General features: G+C 43.5%; 1 protein-coding gene across 4 annotated transcripts in view; it reads left to right on the forward strand.

Annotated features, from left to right (window-relative positions):
- The window catches only part of kcnn1a (potassium intermediate/small conductance calcium-activated channel, subfamily N, member 1a), a 49096-nt gene that overhangs the window by 21023 nt on the left and 11491 nt on the right, over positions 1–16582 (forward strand). For all 4 annotated transcript variants that reach the window (XR_009437212.1, XM_059563691.1, XM_059563690.1 and 1 more), the window contains 3 exons: positions 8741–9190; positions 11918–12013; positions 15488–15906. Coding sequence is in view for 3 of the 4 variants with exons in the window: in XM_059563689.1 (XP_059419672.1) it covers positions 8741–9190; positions 11918–12013; positions 15488–15906 (965 nt within the window). In the remaining variant the exon portion in view is untranslated. The remainder of the gene's footprint in view (positions 1–8740; positions 9191–11917; positions 12014–15487; positions 15907–16582) is intronic.

Consider the following 16582-nt stretch of genomic DNA (forward strand, 5'->3'; position numbering starts at 1 on the left):
CATTTAAATAAACAAAATGGTAGCGATCGGACAGGTAGGATTTAAACCATCTTAGAGCCTGCCCTTGAATACCTGTATAGGTTTGTAATCAATCTATGAGTATGTCATGATCTATGGTGTCGAACGCAGCATTAGGATCAAGTAAAACTAGCAATGAGATGCAGCCTTGATCTGACACAAGAAGCAAGTCATTTGTAATTTTAACAAGTGCAGTTTCTGTGCTATGGTGGGGCCTGAAACCTGACTGAAATTCTTCATACAGATAATTTTTTTTTGCAGGAAGGAGCACAATTGAGCAGACACAACTTAAACTTAAAATTTTTTAGACCTGAATGGAAGATTTGAAATGGGCCTATAATTTGCCAGTTCACCCGGATCTTGTTGTGGTTTCTTAATAAGAGGCTTAATAACTGCCAGCTTTAATGGTTTTGGGATGTGACCTAAAGATAACGACGAGTTAATAATATTGAGAAGCAGTTCTTCTGCTACAGATAACTCTTTCAGTAATTTAGTGGATCTAATAAACATGTTGGTTTAGATGCAGTGATAAGTTTATTTAGCTCTTCCTGTCCTATAGTTGTAAAGTGCTGCAGTTTTTCTTTAGGTGCAATGGCTGAAACTGAAGTATAAGATGTTGTAGAATCTACATTTCTTATTGTATTTCTAATGTTATCTATTTAATCGGTGAAGAAATTCATAAAGTCATTACTATTAAACTGTGAGGGAATATTTAAATCGGGTGGCATCTGGTTATTTGTTAATCTAGCCACTGTGCAAAATAAAAACCTTGGATTGTTTTGGTTATTTTCAATGAGTTTGTAGATATGCTCGGCCCTGGCAGTTTTTAGAGCATGTTTATAGCTGGACATACTGTTATTTCACGCAATTCTTAAAACTTCCAAGTTATTTTTTCTCCATTTGCGCTCAAGACTACGAGTTTCTTTCTTGAGAAAGTGGGTATTTTATACCATGGCACAATACATTTTTCTCTAACTTTTTTCAATTTGATGGGGCAACAGCTTCTAATCTATTAGAGAAGATAGTGCCCATGTTGCCAGTCATTTCGTCTAGTTCATGTGTATTTATTGGTACAGAGAGCATTTGAGATAAATCAGGCAGGTTATTTGCGAATCTGTCTTTGGTGGCTGGAACAATAGTTCTACCCAGATGGTAACGCTGAGCCATATAGTTAATATCATTGATACGCAGCATGCAAGATACAAGGAAATGGTCAGTAACATCATCACTTTGAGGTACGATATCTATATCAGTAAGATCGATTCCATGCGATATAATAAAATCTAGTGTATGATTAAAACGATGAGTGGGCCTGGTGACAGTTTGCTTGACTCCAGAAGAGTTTATTAGGTCAGTAAACGCAAGTCCTAATGAATCTTTTGTATTATCAATGTGAATGTTAAAATCTCCAACAATTAGAGCTTTATCAGTAACCAAAAGGTCTGAGAGGCATTCTGCAAATTATTTTAGGAATTATGGATACGATTTAATACACTGTAAAAAAAAGAAAAGTCGACTTAACTTAAAATTACAAGGTAATTTGCTGCACAGCTTTTTTGAGTTTACTCAACTTTTAAACGAAATTAGTTCACTTAACTCAATTCACTGAGTAAGGTCACATGTCTCCCAACTTAAGATCTTTTGTTCAGCTGATTGAGTTTTTATAGTTAAATAACGTACTCGGTTACTAACGTAACCTCGGTTCCCTGAGATGAGGGAACGAGTACTGCGTAAGCTAGCTTACGCTATGGGAAAAGGTCCCCTTTTCTCGAGAATATGAAGCCAAAAATTATCCTTAATTTTTAAATAATGTAAAACGCAGTGCTGCAGCACAGCAGACCCAAGCGAAGCGGCTCGCGCGCTTATTGGCTGTGCTGCGGCAACTGCAGCAACCTATGGTGAGGCGGCGGAGACTAACGTCAGAGCGCGCCAAAATAGGCGTGGCTGGAACTATATAAGCCACCGCTTCACCATAGGGATCAGGTTTTAAATCGACTGAAGCGATCACCCGGTCCGAGCACATAGCACGGCAGGTTACGCAGTACTCGTTCCCTCATCTCAGGGAACCGAGGTTACGTTAGTAACCGAGTACGTTCCCTTTCGAGAGTACTCTCGTACTGCGTAAGCTAGCTTACGCTATGGGAACACAATGTAAAACGCCGTGCGTGCTCGGGAACTTCAACCTGTCACAGCCCGAGGCGAGAGCTCGGGGCTTTATAGCAGGAGAAATCCCAGTCCCAACAGCCAACCTTAGTGAGCTTTATATAGGGAACAAAAAAGGGGGACGTGATAAGGCTTAGCACGTCTATATAGAAAGTACCCTGGCCTGCAGGGCAGGGACTTGCAGATTATAGAATCTAATAAATGTGGACGGAGAGGCCCAGCCTGCCGCCGCACAGATATCATCCAGTGGTATCCCGCAGGACCACGCCCATGACGAGGCCATACCTCGGGTGGAATGGGCTCTGATGCCGAACGGGCAGTGAAGGCCCTTAGATTTGTAAGCCAGCGAGATAGTGTCTACTATCCATCGCGATAGGCTTTGCTTCGTGGTGCCGAGACCTCGGGTGCGCCCACCAAAGCATATGAAGAGCTGGTCCGACCTCCTGAATAAGGCGGAGCGCGCAATATAGGTTTTAAGAGCCCTGACGGGGCAGATGAAGCTCGCGTTGCTTCCGTCGCTTTGCAAGGAAAGGGCTGACAGCGAGATGACCTGCGCTCTGAACGGTGTTGAGAGCACCTTGGGGACATAGCCGTGTGTTGGTCTGAGAATGACTCTGGAGTCATTAGGCCCAAACTCGAGACAGTCAGCGCTTACAGATAGCGCATGTAAATCCCCCACTCGCTTGACTGAGGCCAGAGCCAGTAGAAAAGCGGTTTTGAACGAAAGAAGCTTCATATCGACAGACTGAAGCGGTTCAAAAGGGGGGCCCTTTAAGGCCTCTAGGACCGTAGACAGGTCCCAGGAAGGGATTGAAGGGGGTCGGGGAGGGTTCATCCGACGAGCTCCCTTAAGGAAACGAATGACCAGTTCGTTTTTTCCCAGTGATAGGCCGGCCACCGGAGCATGAGAAGCTGCAATGGCTGCCACATACACTTTGAGCGTAGACGGGGATCTGCCCGCATCTAAACGCTCCTGTAGGAAGGAGAGTATCTCCGTCACGTCACATAAGTGAGGGTCTATGTTCCGTGTCCCGCACCAGGTGGAGAACACTGACCATTTCTGCGCGTATAGGCGCCTGGTTGAGGGCGCTCTGGCTTCCGTAATGGTCTTTAACACTCCCTCAGGGAGGTTCCCGGGTACCCGTTAAGGGGCCATACATGAAGGGCCCAAAGTTCGGGGTGGGGATGCCAGAGCGCGCCCTTCAGCTGCGTGAGGAGATCTTTCCGCAGCGGTATTGGCCATGGGGCTGTACTGGACAGCTGCATCAGCTCGGAGAACCAAGGTTGGGTCGTCCAGAGTGGGGCTACTAGCAGCATAGCACATCTGCTCTTCCTGACCCGATCGATGACCTGCGGTAGCATCGCGACCGGTGGGAAGGCATAAAGCGGGCGTCTGGGCCAATCGAGGGCCAGCGCGTCCCTGCTCTTTGAAAAATATATTGGGCAATGAGCGTTGTCTTCTGAGGCGAAGAGGTCGACCTCTGCCCTGCCGAAGATGCTCCACATCAACTGAACCGTCTGTGGGTGAAGAGACCACTCCCCAGGGGGAACATTCGCCCTGGAAAGCATGTCCGGGCCCCGGTTCAGGATGCCAGGTACATGCGCTGCCTTTAGCGAGCGCAGATTGTAATGTGCCCATGTCAGAAGACGCTCGGTCAGGGTGTGCAAGGTTTCTGACCTGACACCACCCTGGCGATTTATGTAGGCCACCACTGACATGCTGTCTGATCTGACCAGAACGTGGTGGCCCTTTAAAAATGGGAGGAAAGCTTTCAGGGATAGTTCGACCGCTATCATCTCCAGACAGTTTATGTGTAACAGTCGCTCCGGGCTCGACCAGAGGCCGGAGGCAGACCTGCCCTCGTACAGGGCGCCCCAACCGAGGTTGGATGCATCTGTCGAGACTACTTTCCATTTCGAGACAGCGCCCGTGCTTACGCCTAACTGATACCAGTTGGCTATTTTCCAAGGGGCCAGAGCTGTGATGCAGCCGTGGGTCACCCTGATGCGCGCGCGGCCGGAAATCCAGGCGCGCGTTGGAACACGGTCTCTCAGCCAGCGCTGTAGTGGGCGCATGCGCAGCAGGCCCAGTTTGAGAACCGCAGAGGCTGATGCCATCAGACCTAGCATTTCCTGAAATCGTTTGAGCGGGTAAAGAGACCCGGCTTTGAACGACACGGCTAAATGCTGAATAGTGAGAGCGCGCTGTGACGTCAGACGCGCTGTACATGTCACAGAGTCTATGTCTATCCCTAAAAAGGAAATCCTCTGGCTGGGAGACAGAGCGCTCTTGACAGTGTTGATCGTGAGACCCAGGCATTCTAAATGGCTGAGGATCCAGGATCTGTGTGTCGTCAGTAGTTCCTCGGAATGGGCTAAAACTAGCCAGTCGTCGAGGTAGTTCAATACTCGCACTCCCCGCATTCTCAGGGGTGCGAGAGCGGCATCCATGCACCGTGTAAACGTACGGGGCGCTACGGAGAGGCCGAATGGAAGAACCATGTACTGATAAGTCTGCCCCTCGAAGGCGAATCTCAAGAATGGCCTGTGATGGGGTGCTATTTGAATGTGAAAGTAAGCGTCTTTCAGATCCACTGAGAAAAACCAATCCCTCGGGCGAAATTTGCGCGAGTATTTGTTTGGTAGTTAACATTTTGAACGATCGCGTCATAAGCGCTTTGTTCAAACGTCTGAGATCTAGGATGGGTCTGAGACCGCCATCCTTTTTTGGTACGAGGAAGTAGCGGCTGTAAAAGCCTGACTCGCGCTGCGCAGGGGGGACAGTTTCTATCGCCCCTTTTGCCAGAAGGTTTATCAGTTCGGCGCGAAGGACGTGTGTCATTTCGCTTTTCACTTTCGTTTCGACCACGGCGCGAAAGCGCGGCGGTCTGCGAGCGAACTGGAGCGAGTAACCTCGTTTTATTATATTCAAAACCCAATTTGATATGCCGGGGATGGCCTGCCATGCAGCGGCTCGTGCGGCTATGGGTTGAATGTGCTTCGGGCACTGGCCGCCTGTTATGAGGGGACCAGTAGCTCGAGTATGCTGTGCTTGTGACACTGTGGTGACAGCGCTTATTTGTAGGGTTGCGCACTGAGAAGTGGGCACGCGCGCTACATTTAGAGCACCTCCGGCGCGAGCGGGAAGGTGGGCATGAAAGGAGACCCGAGTGAGTCTTTGTGACACTTGGGGGAGTGTGTATACATGTAGGGGTGCGTACTGTGTAGTGGGCACACTGCCTACATAGAAAAAGCTCTTTTTGTGCTTTATTGAGGTCGCCGTGAAAACGGCGTTTGTGTGCAGGCGTGCGTGCATTGTAACAGGCTCGTTTACTGCAGAATAGACATCTCCAACCGCCTTTAGTGAGGGGATTGGAGGAAGCATGTGAGGTTTCTTGTGTGGTGGTCCGGCCGCAGCGGGACTTAACCACGGTCTTTTCAGCCCGAAGGTCAGGAGGGCTTCGGAGGCTCGGGGTTCAGCACAATCCTGGGCCGAGGTCCCCGTCTCTCTGGCGGTTTGCGGCTCGTAGAGCGAGAGCGGTGCTGGGTTTTGGTCGCTGGGCGAGACTGTAAGTCTGGCTGCGATGGCTTCGAGGTCTGAAGGGGCGGCGCATTTCTACGGCGTCCCGCAGCAGAGCTAGAGCGTTTCGGCAGGAAGTGTCTCATTGCCTGTGACGTTTTCTGAGCCTCAGTGAAGCGTTAAGCGAAACCCTTAACCGACTGGCCAAAGAGGCCGGAAGGCGAGATAGGAGAGTCGAGAAAGGCGGATTTGTCGGCGTCTTTCATCTCCGTGAGCGTGAGCCTGAGGTGTCGCTCTAAAACAGCGAGGCTTGCCATGCTTCGGCCGATCGCTTGTGCTGTGGTCTTTGTCGCACGCAGGGCTAGATCAGTAGCGCTGCGGAGATCTTTAAAGTCATAGGTATCTGGGGCAGACTCGTCCAGGTTACGGAGAAGTCTGGCCTGAAAAACCTGCAGCACAGCCATGGTGTGTAGAGCCGAAGCAGCTTGACCAGCGGAGGTGTAAGCTCGGCCAGCGAGAGCTGAGGTGGTGCGGCACGGCTTGGATGGATGCACAGGCTTCGACCGCCATCCAGCGGCTGAGGGCGGGCAGAGGTGTGCAGCATTAGCCTCCTCGAGAGGGGGGAGGCTCTCGTAACCGTGGTCTCGGGCGCCGTCGACAGAGGAGAGCGCTGACGAGACAGAAGTCTTCAAGCGTGCGGAGAATGGGGCTTTCCACGACTTCGTGAGTTCATTGTGAACTTCCGGGAAGAAGGGGGCGTTTCTTTGCGGAGGGGCCGAAGGGCGCCCCTGCAGGAACCATTCATCCAGCCTGCTTTTAGCGGGCTCGTCTGGAGGAGACCAGTCGAGCTGAAGGTCGCTGACAGCCCTTGTAAGCACGCGAGTAAGCTCCGCGTCGATATCGGCGCGTTGTCCGGTGCAGCTGGGTGCTGTAGAGGGGGGGGGGGGTCCGCAATAGAGCCCGACCATTCCTCACTACTGGACGCAGCGAGAGAAAGGCTGTCGTGTCTGTCCTCTTCCGCCTCAGGCGCTCCGAAGGAGAAGGGGGCGCTGGTGAGCAGGGACTGGCGCTGCTCGTCCACGAAGAGGACAGGCGAAGGAGAGAGAGCGGGCGAGGTACGCGGGGAGTGTTCCGGCGTGAGCTCGCGTGTAGCAGTATGCTCAGGCATTCTCTGATCGCGGCGTTTCTTACGCGGCACTTGAGAGAGAAGAGGCGGAGCGGGTGGAGCATCGTGGCTGGTTTGAGCTAATCGAGCCCGCAGGGTCGATATAGCCATGTCGTCGCACTCAGGGCAGCCGCCCTTGAAGAGTGCGCTCTCAGCATGCTCGCGGCCCAGGCAGGAGACACAGATGATGTGGCGGTCCTCGCTGGGCAGAGGGCCTCGGCAGGAAGCGCAGGCCCGAGGCATTTGAAACAACGCCTCGAATTCTGGAGGAAAAAAGTGTGATGCAGCGGCAAACACACTAGCTTTGAAAAGGATATAGTCACGCCGGATGGCGCAGCAGGAAGCGAGTGCTGAAGGCGGCGTCGAGATGAAGCACGAGCCGGCGTCCTCAGATCTGCGTTGCAGTGCTATCCCGCTGAGAGGCTTTTCGACGGCGTGTAGAGGCTTCTCCGGAGAAGACAGCGAAGTGCAGGTGAGATCGCTGAAGGAGATGAAATCTGATCCCTATGGTGAAGCGGTGGCTTATATAGTTCCAGCCACGCCTATTTTGGCGCGCTCTGACGTCCAATGGGCGCGAAGCGCCCCCATTGGTTCATTACTCTCCCGCTCTCACCATAGGTTGCTGCAGTTGCCGCAGCACAGCCAATAAGCGCGCGAGCCGCTTCGCTTGGGTCTGCTGTGCTGCAGCACTGCGTTTTACATTATTTAAAAATTAAGGATAATTTTTGGCTTCATATTCTCGAGAAAAGGGGACCTTTTCCCATAGCGTAAGCTAGCTTACGCAGTACGAGAGTACTCTCGAAAGGGAACTTTCGTTATGTAATTTCAACTTTTAATATTATTATCACTTGACTTAATAAAGACTTAATAAATTACGTTCAGTTGACTAAAAATGTGTTTTTTAACAGCATCACAAGGTAAAAAAAAACCTTGATATTTTATGCTAGATATTTTGGTCCAGGTTTTTATTTCAAAGCAGCAACAGATTGTTAACTTTAGCCATACTCATTCTTAAAAAAAGTAATTAAATGAGTAGGCAGAAAAAAACAAAAACTATCTCTATCTCACTATCTCATTCAACCGGTCCTAAATACTTTAAATGTTCTTTATTAAACATTTTAAATTGTTAACACAAAACATGTTACAAAACGAGCAATAAAAGTGCAAGTTAAATGAGTCGCTGACTTTTTGGGCCTTTAGCTTATTCACCATATCCACCACAGTTAGGGTGAGGCTCCTTTGTCTGTTCGGTGTTGGCGCACTTCATTGCACACATTGCGCCAATTTCATTGTCGTTACAGTGCGCATGCTCCGACCTCCAACCCAACTTTTATGCTTGTTAACTTGCATTTACAAATTGAATTTACAATCAATTCTAGGTTGGTCCAACGATTGTTGAACCAACGTCTTTTCACTAGTTATGCCAACATTTTTGCATTTAATTGTCTAGTTAACTAAAATATAATCATTAGTCTAACTTTTTGTGAGTTGGATTTTTTACAGTGTACACAGTAGCCAGAGCAAGAGATACACTAGATTTATTTTGCATATCTGACAGTGTAAAATTAAGCAGAAGTATTTAGTATTTAGACCAGTCTGATGGAGATCATGATTATAACAGTAGTTTCTGTTCTATACACCTTGACAATAACCATTATTGGTTATATATATTTAAATTATCACTTTATTCATCAATTAGTTTACTGTACAATTAAGATTTAGTCATTGCAATACACTGTGATGTGAAGATGTTGCGGTAGGTCTTCAGATGAAATATGCCATGGTCATGGAGCAGTGCCAACAGCAGATTAATGCTGGGTTTCAGTGTATATGACGCTGACACTTGTTTGTGTGTATTTGATTTTTGCTGACAGGCACATGCTGAGCGAACAAAGCTGAGCCATGCTGGATCCAAGCCCTCCCTCTCTGAGAGCAGTCACTCACTCCCTCAGATAGCCATGAACAGCTGCAAGTACAATGGAGGAGTGGTAAGGCCACTGGGAAGCCTGGCAGCATCAAGACGCAACCTAGCAGAGCATGACTCTGAGACCCAGCCGCTCCAGACTCTTCACAGCTCCGGCCTGGAAGTGGTTGTCTCTAAGGGCAGTGGCGAGGACCCCAGCAAGGCGTCCAATGAGAGCCTGGTCCGAGAGAGTGGCAACGCACCACAGAAAAAAAATAAAGATATTGGCTACAAGTTGGGCCACAGGAGGGCACTTTTTGAGAAGCGCAAGCGGCTTAGTGACTATGCCCTGATATTCGGTATGTTTGGGATCGTTGTCATGGTAACAGAGACTGAACTGTCTTGGGGGGTTTACACTAAGGTAGGTGCCTCCTTCTTTTGCATTTTTCATAACAAATACACAAAATATGCTCATGATAAGCAGTTGGATCCAAAAGTTTGAAAAAGAAAGTTCTTGGATTAAAAATGATAGTTATACTTTATTTGATAACACTTTAATTTACAGTGTCCTTGTTACACAGATTACATGTACTTACTATAGTAATAACAGTAAATTATGCATAATTACATGCAATAATCCTAAACCAAACCCTATTCTTAACCCTACATGTTGTTAATTAATATTACTCAGTACTTAAATGTACAGTTGCACTGTAACAAGGACAGTGTAAAATAAGGTGTAACTTTTATTTTTAAGTGTTCTTGTAACATTATAATTATACAATTAAGTATTGAATAAGCTAATATTAATGAAATATATATTAAATATTGGGGTTAGTTCTGTGTAATTACGTAATTTAGTGTTATTACTATAAGTAACAAGGACAGTGTAAATTAAAGTGTTACCAAAATATCATTTAAATAAAGTAAATAAAAATATCTTTAATGAAATGTTATAAAATAAAAAGAAATACTATTATTCTTACTATTATTCTATTCCAGTCTTTTCTATTTTATTTATTTTTCATAATGTCAGAGTTGTTCATTACAAAAATAGATGATAATATATAATATATATAAATATATATATATATATATATGTAACTGAGAAGCTGCGCTAATCCACTTCATTTTCAGCATTTATTTGCGCATCTTCTCAGTTAACAACAGCTCTGTGTAGTAACAGCTGCTCTATGTGAAATCACGCACCTGATGAAACTAACCGCTGATTAGAGAACCGGCTTTACTGACGACATGCGCATTAACGATTGGCCGATCGTGATCGGAGCAGCCCTAATATATATATATATATATAAAATCTGTGCTTTATTTATCATTTAAATGATAATCGAAAATTATCATTGTCGACTTTACAATTAAGATTTTGTCATTGCAATGGTGTGAAGATGGTACAATAGGTCTTCTGATGAAATGTGCCAAAAATTAATAAGCAATTTTCTGCACTATTTTAGGTTAAAAAAAATACATTTGTAAATGTTAAAAAGTAAAAATAAAATAAATAAATAAATTTGTGAAACTGATCATCTTGAATGTGGCTGTTAATAAAACAAAAGTGACAAACATAAAAACTGAAATTCATGATAACTTTTACTTTAACTTTCCACTGAAATTATTATACTTATAATGTAATTTGTAATAAAGAAATATTAATATTAATTGTATAAAATAGTAGCTTTTTCACTAGTAGTCTTTTGGACCCCACTGTTCTTCACAAATTGTTTCATATCTTTCTGATATGAATATACAGGCTTCATCATAGCACATGCAGACATCACATTAATATTTGTCCTCTTAATCACCTTGATCTACTTTGGCATGTAGCTCTTCTCATCTCCATACTGTTTTGTAGTCTCGCAAGCAGTGCTGGAGGTCTTAGAGAGCTTAAGTACTTTAAACTTTGAGGTAGGCCTATGTTTCAGACAACTCCCAAAGCAATTCTTAATGCAGGGTCCACGAAATGAGGTGTTTGGTTCTGTGACCACTCAGTTCCCTTGAGAAGTGGATTTTGTAATGGTTGTGCTATTTCTAGCCCTGTGGGAGAGAACTGCTACACTGCTACTGTCACATTCAGCTGAATTAACCAGATTATCACACGGCTTGATCTTGCATGAAAAATAGAAAGAAAAAAAACAACAACGAACAATGGCATGTGAATGTCAGCAGGAAAGAAAGGCACACCAGATGTGTCTGACCTTTTAAAAAAAAACCTTGCGGTGACCAACAGGTACATTAATTAGTTTACCATGTAATCTGTCACTCGGGAAATTTATAACAATTTCAGACCTAATTTTTTTTCATAGCGGGACCATTGGGACCTGGGGTTAAATTAGAAGGGGTAAGGGAGAAGGGAGTCTAATTTCACTGTTAAAATTAAATCTTTTAATTGCTTTTCTGAGGTTATATAAATTATGCACGGTTTGCTGAGTTTCTCATACTGGCAGAACATGAAATTCTGATTTGGGAATCTTTGCATAAAGATTAAACAGACAAAACAGTAAGTTAAAAATAAATAAAGTAAAAGCACCATTTTAAGCATAACATCATAAAATACAGGCTTATTGGCTGATGGCTTAAATGGGCATTTTATGCTCTGAACTACATCTACCTTACCATTTATTACTTCTTCTTCCAGTCTGTATGAAACATGCTGATCTGTAATCCAACAAATGATTTGTCATACAACACTAACATTTCAACCAACAAGTCCCTCACTCCCACCAACACATTTAAACTACGTTGACAGGACAGTGCCCAAAAAAACTTTCAGGTATTCATATCATCAAATACACCCACATAGCGTGATTGTGCATGTATGTCATAGGGAGTTTATACAGAGAGTAAACCTAATATCGAACATAATCAGATGTTTTGGTTCCCAATTGCTTGAGATTCATTTGTTGCCATGGGGAATATTATGGAAAGTACATTTTTTGTTCCTGACACAGTGGGGATTAACTCCTCCAGGGTGAAGCACTGCAGTGTATTGTGACGCAGATGGTTTAGACAGCATCTATTCATACAAAAATGTTTCATTTAGTAAGCATGATTTTATAACTTTAGCAGAAGCTGCAAGATTGTGTGCTGTGTTTGTTCATACTAATGGTGTGTTTCGTTTCTCTTGTTGCAGGAATCTTCATATTCATTTGCACTGAAATGCCTTATCAGCCTTTCCACTGTTATTTTGCTTGGTCTTATAATAATGTACCACGCTCGGGAAATACAGGTTAGTTCTTGAGTATAAAGAATAAAAAGTTGATTGTCTTGTATTTGAATGATCTATTAATACTCATTTTAAGGTGAAATGTGTAATTTATGTGTGATGAATATCAACAGACAGAATTTAAAAACATTTTCAAGCAGGTTTTTCTAAACACTCCCACTCCAGCAGTTTCATATTGATCAGCATTGCTGATTAAGGGTTTGCCCATTCCCAGCATGCATTGCCGCATGATTATATTTGCAGGAAAAAATTGTAGGCTAAATCGTGCGCACAATTTATTTATTTTTTCTTGCATGTCATGTGCGGGGCTCCGTAGAAATCAAATATGTTTAAGTTTTTTATATTTTATTTTAAGTAATAACGTTTTATTTATTTATTAAATTTTTTGGTCTTTTTGAGTTTACTGGCTAATTGAGATTTTTTGCATTTAGCGACCAATACAATTCAAATGAAGTAGTCAGACACAACTGAAAAATCTTAGTCCATCATGTTGCCTTTATTTGTTTTTGTTCTGTTGTTAGTGGTTTTTTTAACAGTTAATTTTTTTACAGTGAGTGTTTACACTTTTTGAGGGAATCAGGCTGGTTTAATAGTTTTCCGTATGTACTAAGTTAGTATACAAGAAGGTTTTTACCATCAAAAAAATGACACACTTCACCTTTAAGGCATCCCCACATGGAAAAAACCTCTATAAACATATATGTTTCAATATAGGTTTTTAATATATGTGACATATATAAAATTGGCCGTTTTCCTATATTATATGTGCATATATGTACATATATGCACACATATATATGTACATATATATGTACATATATGCACACATATATTTACACATATATGTACACATATATATATATATATATATATGTGTGCATACATATACCTATATAGGTACATATATTATGCACGTATATATTCACCTATAATAGTAAAATTAAAATCCATAAAATCCGCTGTTAGGCAACATAAATAAAAGTCCAAAATGTAGAAATGTACATTATTTACTTACTCAAGATCAATCAAATAGTACAAAACAAAAAATATAGTACAAGAACAAAAATAAGACAAAAAACCTGCTAGGCAACATAAATAAAAGTCCAAAATATAGAAATGTACATTATGTATTTACAAGAACAATCAAATAGTACAAGAACAAAAATAAGACGAAAACTGAACAGAAAAAAATAATGATCTTTATATTCTTTGAAGGTCTGTCATGACGCGCCTCATTCTCCTCCTCCTCCTCCTCTTCCTTCCTGCACTATCCAATGAAGTTTGATAGGGTGTCCGAGATTTGTATTTTTTCCTCTTTTTTTTCGGCGCACAAATTTTTTTAGCGGATAGGCATTTTCGTCCACACGGATCTGGCGTTTTGGAAGAGTGAAACCGATGTTATAAAAACCGGGTCCCAGAGTGGATATATTTGAAAACGCCGCCTTTGCATTTCGTCTTGACGGCGAATCCGTACATTTTCTGAAAATATGGCGTCATTAGCCCACGTCTCGCCCCTAGTCAAACACCACTACATCACGTAACAGCAACAAAAACATGAACAAACACTGAACGCTAACATTAACACGGATTAATATATGTATTGTTCCATGTTCGTTTGTGTACCACGCGCAGCAAATCCGTGTCTTTTTCTCCGTTTTAAGTGTATCTCTGTGGCAGAATTACAGCGCCACATGCTGGTCTGGCATGTATACTACATCGGTTTCGTGTGGACACGGATATTTCTTAAGACGAGGGAAAAAAAGATCGGGGGTCCGTCTCCGTGTGGACGGGGCCGAAGAAGTAACGGGTACTTACGGTTATGGATAGAAATGTAGCGGAGTAAAGAGTAGAATATTTGCCTCTCAAATGTACTTGAGTAATGAGTACTCCCCAAAAATTATACTAGAGTAAAGTACAGATCCCTCAAAATTGTACTTAAGTACTGTATTCAAGTAAATGTACTCTGTTACTGTCCGGCTCTGTATATCATGTTAATATATTGCCATAGTTAAATTCCATAACATGCCAATTACATGTGATACCAATTTCACGTGTTCGCACATACATAAGTTCTTGCATAATTTTTTTCGTTAATTCTTAGTCTTTGCTTTGATAATAGAAAATGTATGACAGTAAAAAATGGGATATGAGCTACAAAATGACCAGATCCTGCTATTAGCTATATAGAAGACATATCTTGTATGTATAGGGCTTATATGTGGATATGAAGAAGCAATACAGGAGCTATATTTCCTTCATATGCACATATATGCACCTCAATTTTGCCTATATGTGGCATATATACGCATATATGCAGCATATATATTATCATATATGTGCATATATGCAGCATATATGTGCATATACCAGACATCCCAACCTGCAAAAGGTAATTTCAGGGAGGTATCCCCCCCCCCCCCCAAAAAAGGGAAGGAAATAGATCTCAGCTGTAGTCACCTTCTCAGTGAGACTTTGCCTATCTGAATGGGAGAACTGATATATATTGGAGCAGCCTTTCCTGCGCTTAGCCTCCCTAACATGTTGTGGTCCCTAAAAGATATAAAAGCATAAAATATTATTTCTATAAGCTATAGGCCTATGTAATTATTCGTTAATTATGTTTAAATATGTAGATTACTTTTATTATTTATATAATCTGCTTATACAATTTATGTAAACTGCATTTATTTATTTTCCATTGCAACTTTAAACAGGTCTAAGGAGTTTGTTGTTTTCATGTAGCCTTGGCAACTAGCCTGAATAATATGCAGATGAAATTAAACTTGTCAACTCACCTCAACATGCCTTTTGCAATCATATAACCCCCCATGGGCAATGCTTGAGCAAGACTGTCATTATGTTTGACGCCTATAAGACAGGGGTACACTTTCGTGTAGTCTGCCGTAAAATGTGTCTTATACTTTTTTTGTTTTGTGGCACTCTCCCTCTGCCATGGTGCTCCTGTTTCTAGATAGACATAACTGATTAATTTTGTTCAGGACAAGAGATAAAAGCCCGCCTACACTGACAATTGATTGGTTGATTTGCAGAAACAGGCCAATCAGGATGCTCTCTGTCTTACATGCGCTTCGCACACACGCACATTAGCACACACACGCAAGGTCTCTCGCTCCCTCTCCCTCTCTGCCGTGCGTGCGCTACACGGTTTGAAACACAGTATCTGTTTCGCATGCGCGCTTTTGCTCGCTTGGTCTAGATTCCGGGAGATTTTAACTAATTTGCGGGTCTCAGGGAGCCGCTTTCAATATGCGGGAGACTCCCGGAACTTCCGGGAGACTTGGGATGTCTGATATACACTGCATATAGGTTTCATATATGCGCATATATCCACATATAGGTTCTTTCCATGTGGGTTACCTGACATTACATTCCACTAATACATGTTTTCCAGAGGACCTCTGAGTTTCTCTTAACCTCTCTGCTAAATACACCCTATTCTTCACCTGCTCCCCACAGCTGTTCATGGTCGACAATGGAGCGGATGACTGGAGGATAGCCATGACATATGAGCGCATCTTCTTCATTGTCCTGGAGCTGCTGGTGTGTGCTATTCACCCAATCCCGGGCCAGTATGTGTTCACATGGACGGCCCGGCTGGCTTTCACCTACGTGCCCTCCGTGGCAGATGCCGACGTAGACATCATCCTTTCCATCCCCATGTTCCTCCGCCTCTACCTGATTGGCCGGGTCATGCTCCTTCACAGCAAGCTCTTCACTGACGCATCCTCACGCAGCATAGGTGCCCTCAACAAGATCAACTTTAACACTCGATTCGTTATGAAGACCCTTATGACCATCTGCCCGGGCACCGTTCTGCTGGTCTTCAGCATCTCCTCCTGGATCATCGCAGCCTGGACCGTTCGGGTCTGTGAAAGGTATGGCACCACAGCGATTGTGTTCCCAAGCTACACAGCTATACCCCTCCCCTCCACTCGTTCTCTCTTGCTCTCTTTTTCTGTCTTTCGCTCTCCTCTCTGCATCTCCCACTCACTCATTCCCTCCAGGAGCATCTCCAACAGCCTCACGCTGCCTGTATGAAGAGCTTTTCTCCCATCAGCTCTGCGATTGCACCACAAATCCCAGTCCATGTTTTGTAAGATGTCTTAGCAATTGTTAAATAATTCATGACTGCCTAATTGTTTGTTTGCGGAATGGTTTGTTTTGGTAATCTTGAGGAGCCCCAAGGATACCCACTTCAAAAACTGCATCATCATGATCTCATCCCATGAGGCAGTGTAGATTTTGAAATATTAAGGCACATTAGGAAATGGACATAAAGAGCCTTGTTGGGCTAAAGCAGCACTGTGATGGATGGGTTATATTCAAAAGACAGTGATCATTAACTGTTTTATCTGTACTCTGTCTTTGCCATTCCTGCCTGTGTTACCTGCTTCTCCTTACCTTTACCTCTCCAACACATGCCTTGTATCAGAATCAATTAAACCAGAATTAAACATAATTCATTCATTCAATTCTTTGCAGAAACTTCAAGCACTGTCAGCAACTCACAATAAAAAAACCAACCAAAAGCTGTTCGATTTCAGTGAGAGT

Source organism: Carassius carassius, chromosome 12 (assembly GCF_963082965.1).
Source record: "Carassius carassius chromosome 12, fCarCar2.1, whole genome shotgun sequence".
Taxonomy (NCBI): Eukaryota; Metazoa; Chordata; class Actinopteri; order Cypriniformes; family Cyprinidae; genus Carassius; species Carassius carassius.